The 13,857-nt window shown below is 38.5% G+C and overlaps 1 protein-coding gene across 1 annotated transcript in view; it reads left to right on the top strand.

Annotated features, from left to right (window-relative positions):
* Positions 1–13,857, top strand: part of LOC150100013 (ABC transporter ATP-binding protein/permease wht-1-like) — a 142,719-nt gene that overhangs the window by 49,088 nt on the left and 79,774 nt on the right. Inside the window, exon 4 of the mRNA XM_090403194.1 lies at positions 10,771–10,842. Within this exon, the coding sequence (XP_090259320.1) occupies positions 10,771–10,842 (72 nt within the window). The remainder of the gene's footprint in view (positions 1–10,770; positions 10,843–13,857) is intronic.

Raw genomic sequence — 13,857 nt, 5'->3', positions numbered from 1 at the left:
GAGTCAATGAGAAGATTAAATTGGAGAAATGTTGTGCAGTTTTTAATCATATGGAGTGAATTTGATTGAAGAAAGGACCTACATTTGTTTACTGGACTTCATTTGAATCACTTTGGATTTTGGAAAGAGTGTTGTTCATTGAGAGGTGAGAAATATAAAATCAGGAAAACTAGAACTATTGGAGGGGAGGATGCAGTCAATGTGTGACAAATGAGTGTGCATAAAAATGATTATGCAATGCTGAATGCAGTTTGACCGAGTTCACATCTGAATGGGTTTAATGACATTATTCAAGGGTAACTGTGGGTCCAAGGCAAGGTTGAAATGCATGTACACGAATGCCAGGAGTATCAGAAATAAAGGAGAGGCGTTTGGGTATTGGTCATCTCAACTTGGCCAAAAATTATAGGCATCAGTGAGATGTGGTTGATAGAAAATTGTCTGCAAGTAGTTTTAAGGTTGTATGTGTCTAGAAATTTTTTTCAGTTTTTCAGATGTGCCTTGGATATATGGGGTGGTAAAAGATTTGGTATAGTCTTTGTTCTGCAGAGAAGAGAGGGAGGGGAGTATGGTTTTGGTATTTTAATATTCTTTGTATTTGGTGGGGATTGTAGTCATTGGCTAAGAAGGTGTTGTGAATGTGGTCAAGTTCAGCCAAGAGCATTACTCTGAACTATTCAATTTTGTCCTGTTGTACAGTTGGGGGGACAGTGAGTGACTGTTGATGAATGTATTTGCCTGTGTGTGTGTTGGGGGGGGTTACTGTTCCATCAGTTTGGCATGTAATCAAGGTGCCTAAGAAGGGCAGGCTATTTTTTTTTTCTTCTTTTTTCCTGAACTTGGAGTGCTTGCTATTAAGATAAGATGTGTTTGGATGGTGTTAAGAGTCTCAGAGCCATGTGGCTTCTGGCCACAACATAGCATAGCAAACTGGGTCTGTGTGTGGCAGAAGTTAAAGCTTTATCTTCACAGGTTTTCATAAAGTAGTTTGCCATGGGGAGGGGAATAGAGATTTCATATGTCTCCTCTATTTGTTTGTAGAATTTTTCTTGCCAAACAAAATAGCCTGAGTTCATGAACTTAAATAAGGCTGATATATTGGGAGAAAATTGTGCTTGGATGTGGTCTAAGGTGTCCTTGAGAGGAACATTAGTGAGCTGAGAGGAGATGTCAAAAATGATTATTATCTCTGTGTGCTGGAGTGCGGAGGGGTTTTCTATGCTGGCCTTAAAGTGGGAAGAGTTTTAAATGTGTAAAAAGAGTTGTTGCCAGTATTCTAATTGAGGACGTTGACTAAGTGTTTGACTAGTTTATTTGTGGGTGAATCATTGCCATCCACAAGAGAGCCAAAACTTAGCCCTGAAAGATCCCACTTGTAACCTTTTGCTTCCTTGATACTGCTCCTTTGCACACAACTCTCTGATAACTATCAGACAGCCAATCCCCAATCTGTTTCACTAACTTGATATCCAAACCTATATGCTGTAACTTAAATATCAGCCCGTCAAATGCCTTTGTAAAATCAAAAAAGAAAAAAAGTGATCTGTGCCTTTCCTTTAACAACTGCCTTGTTACTTTATTATAAAAGGCAAATTATTACTAAAAAGATTACTAAAACAAGAGCACCTCTTAACCTCTAAACATATTCATGCTGACCCTTGCATATAACATTATTCTCATCTGCTCAATGCTGTGTATGATCTCTCAAGGATTTCTCCAAATTCTTAACAACTCTAGAAGAAATGCAAACTGATCTATAGTTTGACATTTCCATTCTACCACTAGCCTTATGCAATTAGACTCTCTTACCCTCCTTTCACTCCTTGTGCACTTTTCCCATAGCCAGATTCTCAGTGAAAAACCAAGTCAGTAGAGCTGTCACTTCCTTAGCCATTCCCTAAAAACACTTGGTGAAATCACATCCATTCCCATTGTCATGTTGGCATCCAGATAACTTAGTATTTGTAACACACTCTCCTCTTGCACTTCCAAACCTTGAACCCTTGCTATCTCTCTATTAATAAAATTTTTTCTAGGCTGAAATACTCTAATAAAGAGATCGTTAATTCCACTACGTCTTCTGCCCCATTTTTGTCTGACAGTGTCATTCTTCTCAATTATTTCTCCTCCTACTGGCCACATAATGAAAGAATTCCTTCATATTTCAGTATGTACTGATGAGTCACAAGACTCATAGTGGCATGTTGCACTCACTAAGAAGAACATTGAGTAGCAGAGATAAGAGGAGTAGTGGTTCTATTATAAGGCCCTGAAGACCATATCTGGATTACTGTGCTCATCGTGTCACCAAAATTTGAAGCAGATGAAGTAACTTTGGAGGGGGAAGGATACAATGGCAGAAAACAAAAACACTATCAGACTATGGAAAATTGGTTACGAGGGCATGTAATCTGCAAATTTCATGGGTAAAAGATGAAGAGAGTGATATAATTGAAGCATTTAAGGTTATTATTATTATTATTATTATTATGCAACATCCAAGGAGTCCAAAGACTCATCGAGGGAGAGCACCCCCCCCTCTATAACTCACCATCTCCACCACCAACTATAGCAAATAACAACTATCATCATCTGCTGTCCGCCACTAGGATTTTTTTTTTTTTTTTTGTCTAAATTAAAGAAAATTACAAACATCTATGCCCACAGCAGGATTTGAACCAACAGCCTTTTTGTCTGGAGAGCAGATATGCTAACCACTCAACCAACCAGGCCAGCAATAAAGTGATCATTAAACAACTCCACTATGCCTTCTGCTCTATTTTTGTCTAACAGTGTCATTCTTCTACAATTATTGCTTACAGTTACAATTATTTCTACAATTACAATTATGAGATTAAAACAGGATTTTTCATATGGTAAAACAAGGAAAAAAAAGAAGAACAAGGGGCCATCATTTGAAGTTGTGAAAGGAAGTGATGAGTCATTAATAGAGTAAGAAGTAATTTTTTTGCATGGAGAATGGTAGGAGTATAGGATACATTACCTGAGAGGTTGGTTAGAGTGCAGACAATGAATGAATTTAAAGAGCTATACAATATATTTTATTTTGTTTAAAGCAGCCTTTCCACTATGACTGCATATGAAGTCCAGAATAGTAATAAATGTTATTATACTTTTCTAACTACTATTAAAATATCTTTAAATTGGTAAATGATAATATTTTATTGTATGCGATATGACTACTAGGTTTGTTATTCCCTATAAATCAAAAGTAGAAATTGCAAAAAAGTAACTCATTCTGAAATTATTCCCAAGAAATCTTATGAAAATCTTTTGTGTTTCATTTTTAAGAGATTTAAATAATTAAAAAAGATTAAGGAGAACAATTAATGGAAAGATAGACATTTAGCCACTGAATAGTGTTCAGTGTTAAACCTGAACTGTTCAGTAAATACTTCAGTATAATTAACATGGTTAATGAACAAGAAGATATTTGTGGAATACTGATTATGAAGACACATTGAGAATTTGTAGATTGCAGAGACTAGCAAACAGGAGAAAGAGGGGGTGATATGATTAAGACATACAAACTTCTTAAAGCTTTATACAGGATTTCAGTTCATGGAATTTTTCATTTTATGGAGGGTGGGGAAAGAACAAGAGGGCATCCTTGGAAGCTAGGAATGAATGCTGCTAAGAAGTGTGGGGATGAGGGCTAGATTTTCCTCTCATAGAGTTGTGCATGATTGGAATGGATTGCCATTGGATGTTGTGTGTGAAAGCAGTGTGAATGAATTCAATAACAAAGTATGATAGCTAGAGTATGTAGTATATAGCCGCTCTTGATGAATCCCTGAAGGCCTCTTAATAATAATAATAATAATAATATTTCATGCTGATGATATTGTACAATGTTTTGGAACGAAGACAGAATGGGGTGGAGTTATTATTATTAATATTATTACCCAAGACCCCATGAAGTCAAAGACTCATCTACACTCAAATTCATTCAAATTCTCTGCAGACACCACACTCTCAGGCAAGGCATTCCAATCATTCACAACTCTGCATGCAAAAAACCTGCTTCTAACTACCCTGCTAACACCCTCTTTATACAGTTTCCAGGAATGACCTCTGTTTCTCCCCTGATATACACTATTTTCTATAGAACCTCTCCAACACTGATCCTATAACAACCCCCTTACTAACTTGTAGGTTTCTATCATATCTCCCCTCTTCCTCCTGTCCACCAGACTCTGCAAATTGTATCTCCTCAATCTTTCCTCATACTCGACATTCCAGAGGTCAGAAACTACCTTAGTCAGTCGCCTCTGGACCCTTCCCAGCATCTCTTCATCCTTCTGAAAACCCGGTGACCAAATCTGGGCACAATAGTCTATGTGTGGCCTAATCAAAGCCTTATACAACAGAACAAGAATCTCCCTACTTCTACACGTAAGTGTCCTCCCATCATTTCCAGAGGCATTTGTGTTGTCTTCACAATTTTGGCAATGTGTCCCCTAAATTTCATAGTCTTATCCACTATCTCCTCAAGATCTCTTATTTCCTCCATCTCTGACAATATATCCTAACCAAGCATAAATTCTGCATCCCATTTTTGTTTCCCAAATTTTAAAACCTGGCATTTTGCAACATTGAACTCACATCCCCATTCCCATACCCAGTCACTCAAATTATTCAAGTCTTCTTATAAGGCCACATCTTCTCTCCTCTTCATGGTTCGTCCCAAATTTGCATCATCTGCAAACAACTGAATATCTTTGCCAACATCATTAATATACAAGTCAAATAGTAATGGGCCTAAAACAGACCCCTGAGCCACACCACTAGTAACTTTCCTTTTTCCTGGATATTGCTCCCCCATACACAACTTGTTGATACCTATCAGATATCCAGTCTAATTTGTACATGTTTTGGTCATAAAGTATTACAAACAGATATCCAGTCTCCAATCCAATCTAATATCTAACCCCATCCGCTCTAGTTTGACTATCAACTTATCATGCAGTAATCTATCAAAAGCCTTTGTGAAATCTAAGTATATTACTGTGTATCCTTCTCCTCTGTGCAAGGAAGAAGTCACCTTATTGTAATAAGTAAGTAGATTACTAAAATATTACCTCCCTTCAGCAAATCCATGCTGTACATCAAAGATAATACCATTGTTGTCAACCTAATTCGGGATCCTAGTTCTCATAAGCTTCTCCAACAACTTAACCACAATATCTGACACACAGATAGGCCTATAGTTTGATGCTTGATTTTTATCACCTCCCTTATGAAGCTGCACAATCTTGCCCTCCTTCCATCCTTAGGAACTTGATGCAGTGCAAGACTCGTATTAAAAAAAAATATGTCAAGGCAGGTGTCAACTCCCTGGCACATTCCTTCAGAATATGTGGCAATATATTATCAAGTCCGACAGCCTTATTAACTTCTAGTTTGCTCAACTCACCATACACCCTTGCTCACTTACAGTCAGTCTCTCCTCTCCTCTCCAATCATCGACTGCTCTCAATCTCTCCATGAAGTCACATTCACAAGATTGAAAGACCTACATGAACTGCTCATTAAGTATCTCCACTGCAATGGCTGTCTTTATTTCATTTTCTTCAATCAATGTCATCCTTCCATAATCTTTCTTTTTGCTGGCTACATATCGAAAGAACTCCTTAGGATTCTTTTTGGCTTCATTAGCTAACTGCTCTTCATACATCACTTTTTCTATCCTTACCAACCAAGTTACCCACCTTGCCTGGTCTTTGTAATCCTCATGGAATTGGTTATTATTACCACTTCTCTTATGCTTCCTCCATAATAACCTCTTTCTCTGTATCACATGCTTAATCTCTTTATTCATCCATCTCACACCCACCTTATTTAACCTTCTCACCCTTGGAATACATTTAGATATTGCATTTACTAAACAGTTTTTGAAAATCCCCCAATCTCTTTTCCAGCTAACTCCTCATTCCATGCTCCTCCCGCAAGCTGTCTTCTGAGCTCTTCATAATCACCCCCCCCCCCTTGTAGTTCCACATATACCCTTTTCTCACAGAGGTCCTCGCACTGCTGGCAACCACCCAGGTAATCACCTCATGGTCACTCTCACCAATTGGTGAGTGATTTGACACCTCCTTTATAATTACAACCTCTGATGAGGTGATCAAATCCAAGACCCTCAATCCTCACGTGCCCTCTGTTACATACTGTCTGAGGTAATTTTTCCTAACAAATTCAAGAAACTCATTTTCTTTACTTTTAGTTGCTATTTCGTCATTCCAGTCTATATTGCCATAATTAAAATCATGCATAATGATCACTCATTTCTTATTTGCTTAATGACTACCATCCACATTATCAGGTCTATAACAACATCCAACTAAATATTTCATTCTATTCTAACTAAATATTTCACCTCAATCTCACACCATACTGACTCAAAACCACTGGCACTATTTCCCTCTTGCATCCTACACCCCCCTCCTTTTTTTTTACCCCTTCTATCCTCACGAAACACATCATACCCTTCCATCTCCATTCCTGTCAGGATGTCATCCTCCTCTAACCATGTCTCACTTATTCCAAGAATTTTGGGTGAACAGACACAATTAATGCAACCATTTCATCTGCCTTGTTTCTTACACTTCTAGCATTTGTATACAAACACAACATCTCATTTTTGGAACTACAGCTAGTTCCACTGATACCACTCATTCGATGTGATTTCTCCATGCTCAACTGGGGCCATTTCTTTTTCCTCTCTGTTTTCCTCTCGATCCAGGTCATCCCATCCCATTCCTTTCCTGTCTACACATTCTCTTGAAGCATCCACCTTTCTCATGCTGAGTTGGAAATAATAGTGATTGAGTGAACAGTAGGTATATATGAATAATTAAGAATAATTGATGCTAGTAAGACAAGGACAGAATGACATATCACTTCATGTTTTAAAGAAATTTTTCAGTGGGTTAACAGAAAACTTGATATTATTTAACAAGAGTAATGCAAAAGAAGAACCAAAAGTCTGGAAGGTGTTTCTGAGGCTTAAATTTACAAACCAGTCTGTGTATCTGGTTATAGTTAAAGAGGATAGGATCCAGTATTGGATTTTGTTGATAACAGCAGGATTCTAGATGATGGTCAGTATGGATTTGTTAAGAGGAGTGGTATTATTTTCATACTTCATTGACATGTTAAATAAGGCTACAGATGTACTTGAGAAGAAGAAGACTGCATATACATTGATATGTGTGTGTGTATATATATGTATATATATTATTATTATTATTATTATTCAGGCCTCCATGGAGTCAAAAGACTCATCGTGGGAGGTCCTTCCTAAGAACATAAAGTCTGTCAAGACTCATCGAGGGGAGGTTCCCCCTAAGAAACACAAAGTCTATCATACCACTCCTTAAACTCATTGACCGTTCTCGCCTTCATCACTCTATCAGGCAATGTATTCCACGGCTCAACCACCCTCCATGCAAAGAAACCACTCCTCACTCTCTTGCTCACAGTTTCCTTTCGTAATTTCCAGGGATGGCCTCTTGTCATCACTCCTTCCCGCTGTTCAACCAAGTGAAAGAACTCCCCAGTGTCAACCCTGTAACCACCTCTCAACAGTTTAAAAGTTTCAATGATATCACATCTCCTTCTTCTATCCGCCAAACTCTGCAGTCCACATTCCCTCAGCTGATTCTCATAACTATCCTTGTACAGTCCAGAGACCATCTTTGTCATCCGTCTTTGTATCTATTCCACAATTAATTTCTCCCCTTCAAATCCTGGGGACCAAATCTGAGAACAATAATCCAAGTGTGGTCTGATCAGAGACTTATACAACGGAATGATAACCCTCTTATCTCTGCAGGTCAGTGTCCTTCTCATAATTGCAGCAATCCTCTGTGTTACCTTCACCACCTTTGCAATATGTCCCCTAAACTTCAGGTTTCTATCAATCATCAACCCCAGATCTCTTGTCTCCCCAACTTCCTCCAGTATAACTCCTCCCATGGAGTATGCAGCATCCCATCGATGTTTCCCAAACCTCAAGACCTTACACTTTGCTGCATTAAACTGACACCCCATTCATTTGTCCATCTATCTAGCTTATTCAAATCCTCTTGCAGGGCTACCACATCTGCACTATTACTAATAGTCCTTCCCAACTTCGCATCATTCGCAAACAACTGAATATCCCTTGCAATCCACTGGCAATGTCATTGATATAAAGGATAAACAATATAGGTCCTATTACTGAGCCCTGTGGGACCACACTTGTAACCTTCTGTCTCCTTGAAACTACTCCACCATACACAACTCTCTGATACCTATCAGACAGCCAATCCTGAATCCAGTTGACCAATCTGACATCCAGACCAATGTGTTGCACCTTAAATATCAGCTTATCATGTGGCACCCTGTCAAATGCCTTTGCTAAGTCTAAGAAAATTGCAGTATATGCCTTTCTCTCATCTAATGTTCTTGTATCTTTATTATAAAAGGCTAGCATATTGCTAAAACAAGAGCGCCCTTTCACAAATCCATGTTGACTCCCGCAGATAACATTACCCTCATCTGCCCAATGTTTTATATGGTCCCTCACTACTTTCTCCAAGATCTTAACAACTACTGATGACACACAGACTGGTCTATAATTAGACACTTCCAGTCTGTTACCACCCTTATGCAATTGCATATCTTACCTTCCTTCCATTACCTTTCTTCCCTGGGCACCTTTGCTGAAGCCAGACTTTCATTGAAAAGCCAGGTTAAAGGCACTGTCAGTTCCCTAGCACATTCTCTCAAAACTCGTGGTGAAATACCATCCAGTTCCAAAGCTTTATTGACATCCAGAGTTCTCAGTATCTGAATCACACTCTCCTCCTGTACCTCCAGACCTTGAACCAGTCCTAGCCCTCTAGCATTAAAACTGACTCCTCCAGGATGAAATCCTCCAATAAAGTGGTCATTGAACAATTCCACTATGTCCTCTGCATCAGTCACTCTATTCCCATTTTTATCCCACAATATCATTCTTCCACAGTCATTTCTCCTCCTACTGGCCACATATCTAAAAAATTCCCTAGGATTTTCTTTGGATCTTAGGGCCAATCTCCTCTCATATTCCAGTTTCGCTTTCCTTACCACACTAGTCACTCTTCTGACCTGTGTCTTATATTCTTCATGCATCCTCTCTTCACCTGTCTCCTTATATCTCTTCCATAGCCTCTTTTTCACATGCAATTCTTGTTTAATATTGTTTGTCATCCACTTTACTCCAAATTGTGTCCTCTTCTTCACTCGTGGTATACAACTTACCATTGCTGCTAACAAATATTCTTTCACAATTTCCCACGCACTAACGATATCCCGGCCTTCCAATTCCTCCCTCCATGAAACTTTCCGAAATTGACGACTAAGACTATTATAATCACCTGCATTATAATTACACATAAGTTCCCATCTCTTTGGTACTCCTGCATGTCTATTCATTTTCCAAGTCAAAACCATATGGTCACTCTCTCGAACTGGTGGGAGAGATGTCATCTTAGTTATTATCAACTCTTCTGATGCTATAACCAAACCTAAAACTCTTGAACCTCTTGTTCCCTTTGTTACATGTTGCCTAAGACATTTATCTCTCAAGAATTCTAGAAATTCCATTCCACTATTTCTACATGCATCTTCCTCTCTCCAATTTATACTACTGTAGTTAAAATCTCCCATAACAATCATTCTTCTTGCACTTGCCAAACTTAGCTGTCTAAACATCTCCTGGTCCCCATCCTCTGTGCTCCTGTGTCTGTAGAAACACCCCACTAAATATCCTGTCTTGCCTACCTCTACCTCACACCATACGCTCTCAAAATCATTTGTCTCACTTCCTTCCAAATTCTCCACTCTTAGAGGACATAGGTCATCACTTATCATAAGCAGTACCCCACCACCACGCTTTCCCCCTCCTATCCTGACGAAAAATGCTATACCCAGCAACTTCTATTCCTGTTGTTATATCCCCTTCTGTCAACCACGTCTCAGTGATCGCAATAATTTTAATTTTTGGCCAGGCTGATGCTATCTGCGCCACCAATTCCTCTCCCTTATTCCAGATACTCCTGGCATTAGTATAAAATTTTATTAGTATATTTTAATTCCTAGAAAAGTAAACACTCATATTTCTGAACATCAAGACATCATCTGGCTCATTAAACCACACAACTTGGCTCAGCATGGAATTGAAAATGCAAACCATAGGATCAAATGGGAAAACACAAAGCTTTTACACAAATCTATGTACCGAAGCTCTACTTCATAGACCAAACCTTAATTGTAACGATTGCCTTACTATCCCAGAAGTTTGGGGAATTGTTTTATACTCAATTGTGTTAAATAGATTGTATCATAATAATTAATTTAATTTATTATTTCAGCCCAACAGTTTTAACTTAACAAATACATAACTACTTGTACAGAAGGATTAAAATTTGGCACATATGCATATTGTTTCATGGTTCAAATTCCTTACTCTTGTTCTTGCTATCACTGATGATGTCTTATAATATCTAAGATGAAATATTTGTAAAATAAATATTATTTTTTTTACTGTGTCACTGTAAATGTTTAATTATGGAAACTCTACAGGTCTTGCTATAAAGGAAAGTCCGAAAAGATACATTTAAGTAGACAATCACGACTGACAATGCTAATATTATGCTTGCTACTTTGCTACTTTACTGTAATTTTACATGAATAAATGTTTTTTGTTGCATTTTTTTCTAGGCTTCTTTAAGAATGGGTCGACATTACTCACGTCAAGAGAGAATGGAACATGTACACAAAGTGCTGATGGAGGTAAAATATTTTAATTCAAATATATAAAATTAAATATAGACCTTATGAAATTCTATAAGCTATTATTATTGCTATTATTATTTGTAATCTCTGCAAACAACTGATATCTCCCTGCAGAAGCTGATGGTACCAACGACATAAATGTTAAACAGTAGGGATGCTAGTACTGAATCCTTCTTCTTTGATAACACTCCATTGTACACAACTCTCTCTCTCTGTCTCTCTCTCGTTCTGATATCTCTCAGACAGGTAAATGAGTGGAATAAGCTGCCATTTACCTTTACCACTCATTTACCACTCTGATATCTCTCAGAGTAGTAAATGAGTGGAATAAGCTGCCAGAGTCTGTTGTGGGTACAATGACGGAGAGCGAGTTCAAGGCAAAGTGTGATAGATACTGTGAGAATGTTGTATAGTTGTGTCGATATGATGTTTAGGGCCTCCCTCGATGGGTCTAAGGACTCCCTGGAGTTGCCTGAAATAATAATAATAACAAATCTTGCTGTGCAAAAAAAGCTAAATGTGTCAACTGTCAGGGAGATCATCCAGCTTACTCTCATGCATGTCAGAACTGGAAAGATGAAAAAGAAATACAAAGAATGAAAACAGAGCATATCCTTTCTTTTAGGCTTACATGGTGATCCGAATACATTTTGGAAAATTATGGAGACAACTACCATGTTTGAGTAAAAGTTTAGTTTAATATAAACTAAAATCCACTTTTGACGTTTCGACCTTTATATCAAGGTCATCTTCTGGAGCCTATGCACTATATACAGAAAACAAGCTACACTACAATCTACATGGTTTGTTAAAGTTACTGACCAATTATTGGTCAGTAACTTTACAACAATTATTGGCCTGACCTCTGGCAAAAAAGCAGGATTAGAAAAACAGAGCATACAATAAAGGCACAAGAGCATTAGATGAGGGAAAGGCATATACTGTCATTTTCCTAGACTTAGCAAAGGCATTTGACAGGGTGCCACATGATAAGCTAATATTCAAATTGCAGCACATGAGTCTGGATGTCAGATTGGTCAACTGGATTCAGGATTGGCTGTCTGATAGGTATCAGAGTTGGGTATGGTGGGATGTTTCAAGGAAGAAGGTTACAAGTAGAGTTCCACAGGGCTCAGTACTATAACCTATATTGTTTAACCTTTATATCAGTGACATTATTCGTGGATTGCAAGTGGATGTTCAGTTGTTTGTGGATGATGCGAAGCTGGGAAGGGTTATTATTGGGTTGTTGCAAATGAAATGGCCGATTTTAAGGAAGATTGAAAAAGAAGAAAATAAAAAGAAGAAGAATGCCTGTTTAATCAAAGTAATCTCCATCAGCATCAATGCATTGTTGCCAATGTGCAAGGTCATTTATACCACATTTGTAAAAATCAGTGTCTCTGGAAGTGAAGTCCTTCACTGCCTGATAAATTGATGCGTCGTTGGCAAGGCATTTCTTGGACAAAAAATGGCTCAAGTGCCGGAAAAAATGATAATCTGTTGGGGAAATGTCAGGAGAGTATGGAGGATGAGGCACAATGTCGTATCCCAAATTGTTTATTTGCTGTATGGTTGACACTGCCGTATGTGGTTGAGCGTTATCCTGAAGAAATAGGACTCCATGTCTATTCACAAGTGCTGGTTGCTTAAGGCACAATTTGTCATGCATTTTCCGCATATCTGTACAATATCGAGCTGCATTTTATTGTTTCACCTCGTGGAAGGAATGAGTAGTGAATAACAACAGCAGAAGACCACCATACAGTAAACAACATCTTCACTGGATGCAGAGATGCCTTTGGAGTCCTTCTTGGAGCATCTTTCACTCCCAACCACTGCGACGAATGTGTACGATTGTCGTAGAATATACACTTCTCATCCACAGTCACAATTCATTGCAGGAACCTTTCTTAAGAGAGAAGAGCACACTTCCAAATGCCATGCTTTGTTTTCATCAGTCAATTCGTGAGGCACCCTCTTGTCGAGTTTCCTTACTTTTCTTCTTATTGCCAAGTGTCGTGAAACAGTTGAAAAGTGTACATTTAGTGTCTGGGCAATCTCTCGTACAGTTTGTCGTGGATCTGATTCGATTAAATCCTTTAATTCATTCAAATCAATGGAGGAAGGACGATGGCCATAGGGTTTGTTTTGTAGCCTTGAATCTCCTGATCGAAATTTCGCAAAGCAACAGCGAGTGGATCTCTCATTAGTTGTTCCTCTACCGAATGCTTTATTGATGTTTTTTACTGCAGCTGCTGCAGAATATCCCAATTTGAACTCGTAAAGATATAGCAACCTTAATTGACTGGGTTCCATCATTGACTTGATGTCGGTAGTATTCAATGTTTAATGCTCATTGAATGAAACAAATACTACAATTGCATCATCCACGTGTGATGCTGTCACATGACATAAAAAATTTGCATATACCTCAGCACTTGCTTTCTTCAGCAACCAGTAGAAACCTGACAGTCATTCAACGGCCATTTCATTTGCAACAACCCAATAGTAATAGTGCAGATGTGGTAGCCCTGCAAGAGGATTTGAATAGGCTTGATAAATGGGTAAATGAATGGGGGTGTCAGTTTAATGCAGCAAAATGTAAGGACTTGAGGTTTGGGATACATCGATGGGATGCTGCATACTCTATGGGAGGAGCTAAACTGGAGGAAGTAGGGGAGACAAGAGATATGGGGTTGATGATTGATAGAAACCTGAAATTTAGGAGACATATGGCAAAGATAGTGAAGGTTCACAGAGGATTGCTGCAATAATGAGAAGGACACTGACCTGCAGAGATAAGAGGGTTATCATTCCGTTGTATAAGACTCTGATCCGACCACACTTAGATTATTGTTCTCAGATTTGGTCCCCAGGATTTGAAGGGGAGAAATTAACTGTGGAAAGGGTACAGAGGCAGATAACAAAGATGGGACTGTACAATGTTAGTTATGAGGATCGGCTGAGGGTGTGTGGACTACAGAGTTTGGTGGATAGAAGAAGGAGAGG

The sequence above is a fragment of the Typopeltis vanoorti genome, chromosome 13, assembly GCF_054136105.1.
Source record: "Typopeltis vanoorti isolate ZY-2024b chromosome 13, IOZ_Tvanoo_1.0, whole genome shotgun sequence".
Lineage (NCBI taxonomy): Eukaryota > Metazoa > Arthropoda > Arachnida > Uropygi > Thelyphonidae > Typopeltis > Typopeltis vanoorti.
Note: the sequence above shows the minus strand (reverse complement) of the source record. Positions and strands in the feature narration are given on the sequence as shown.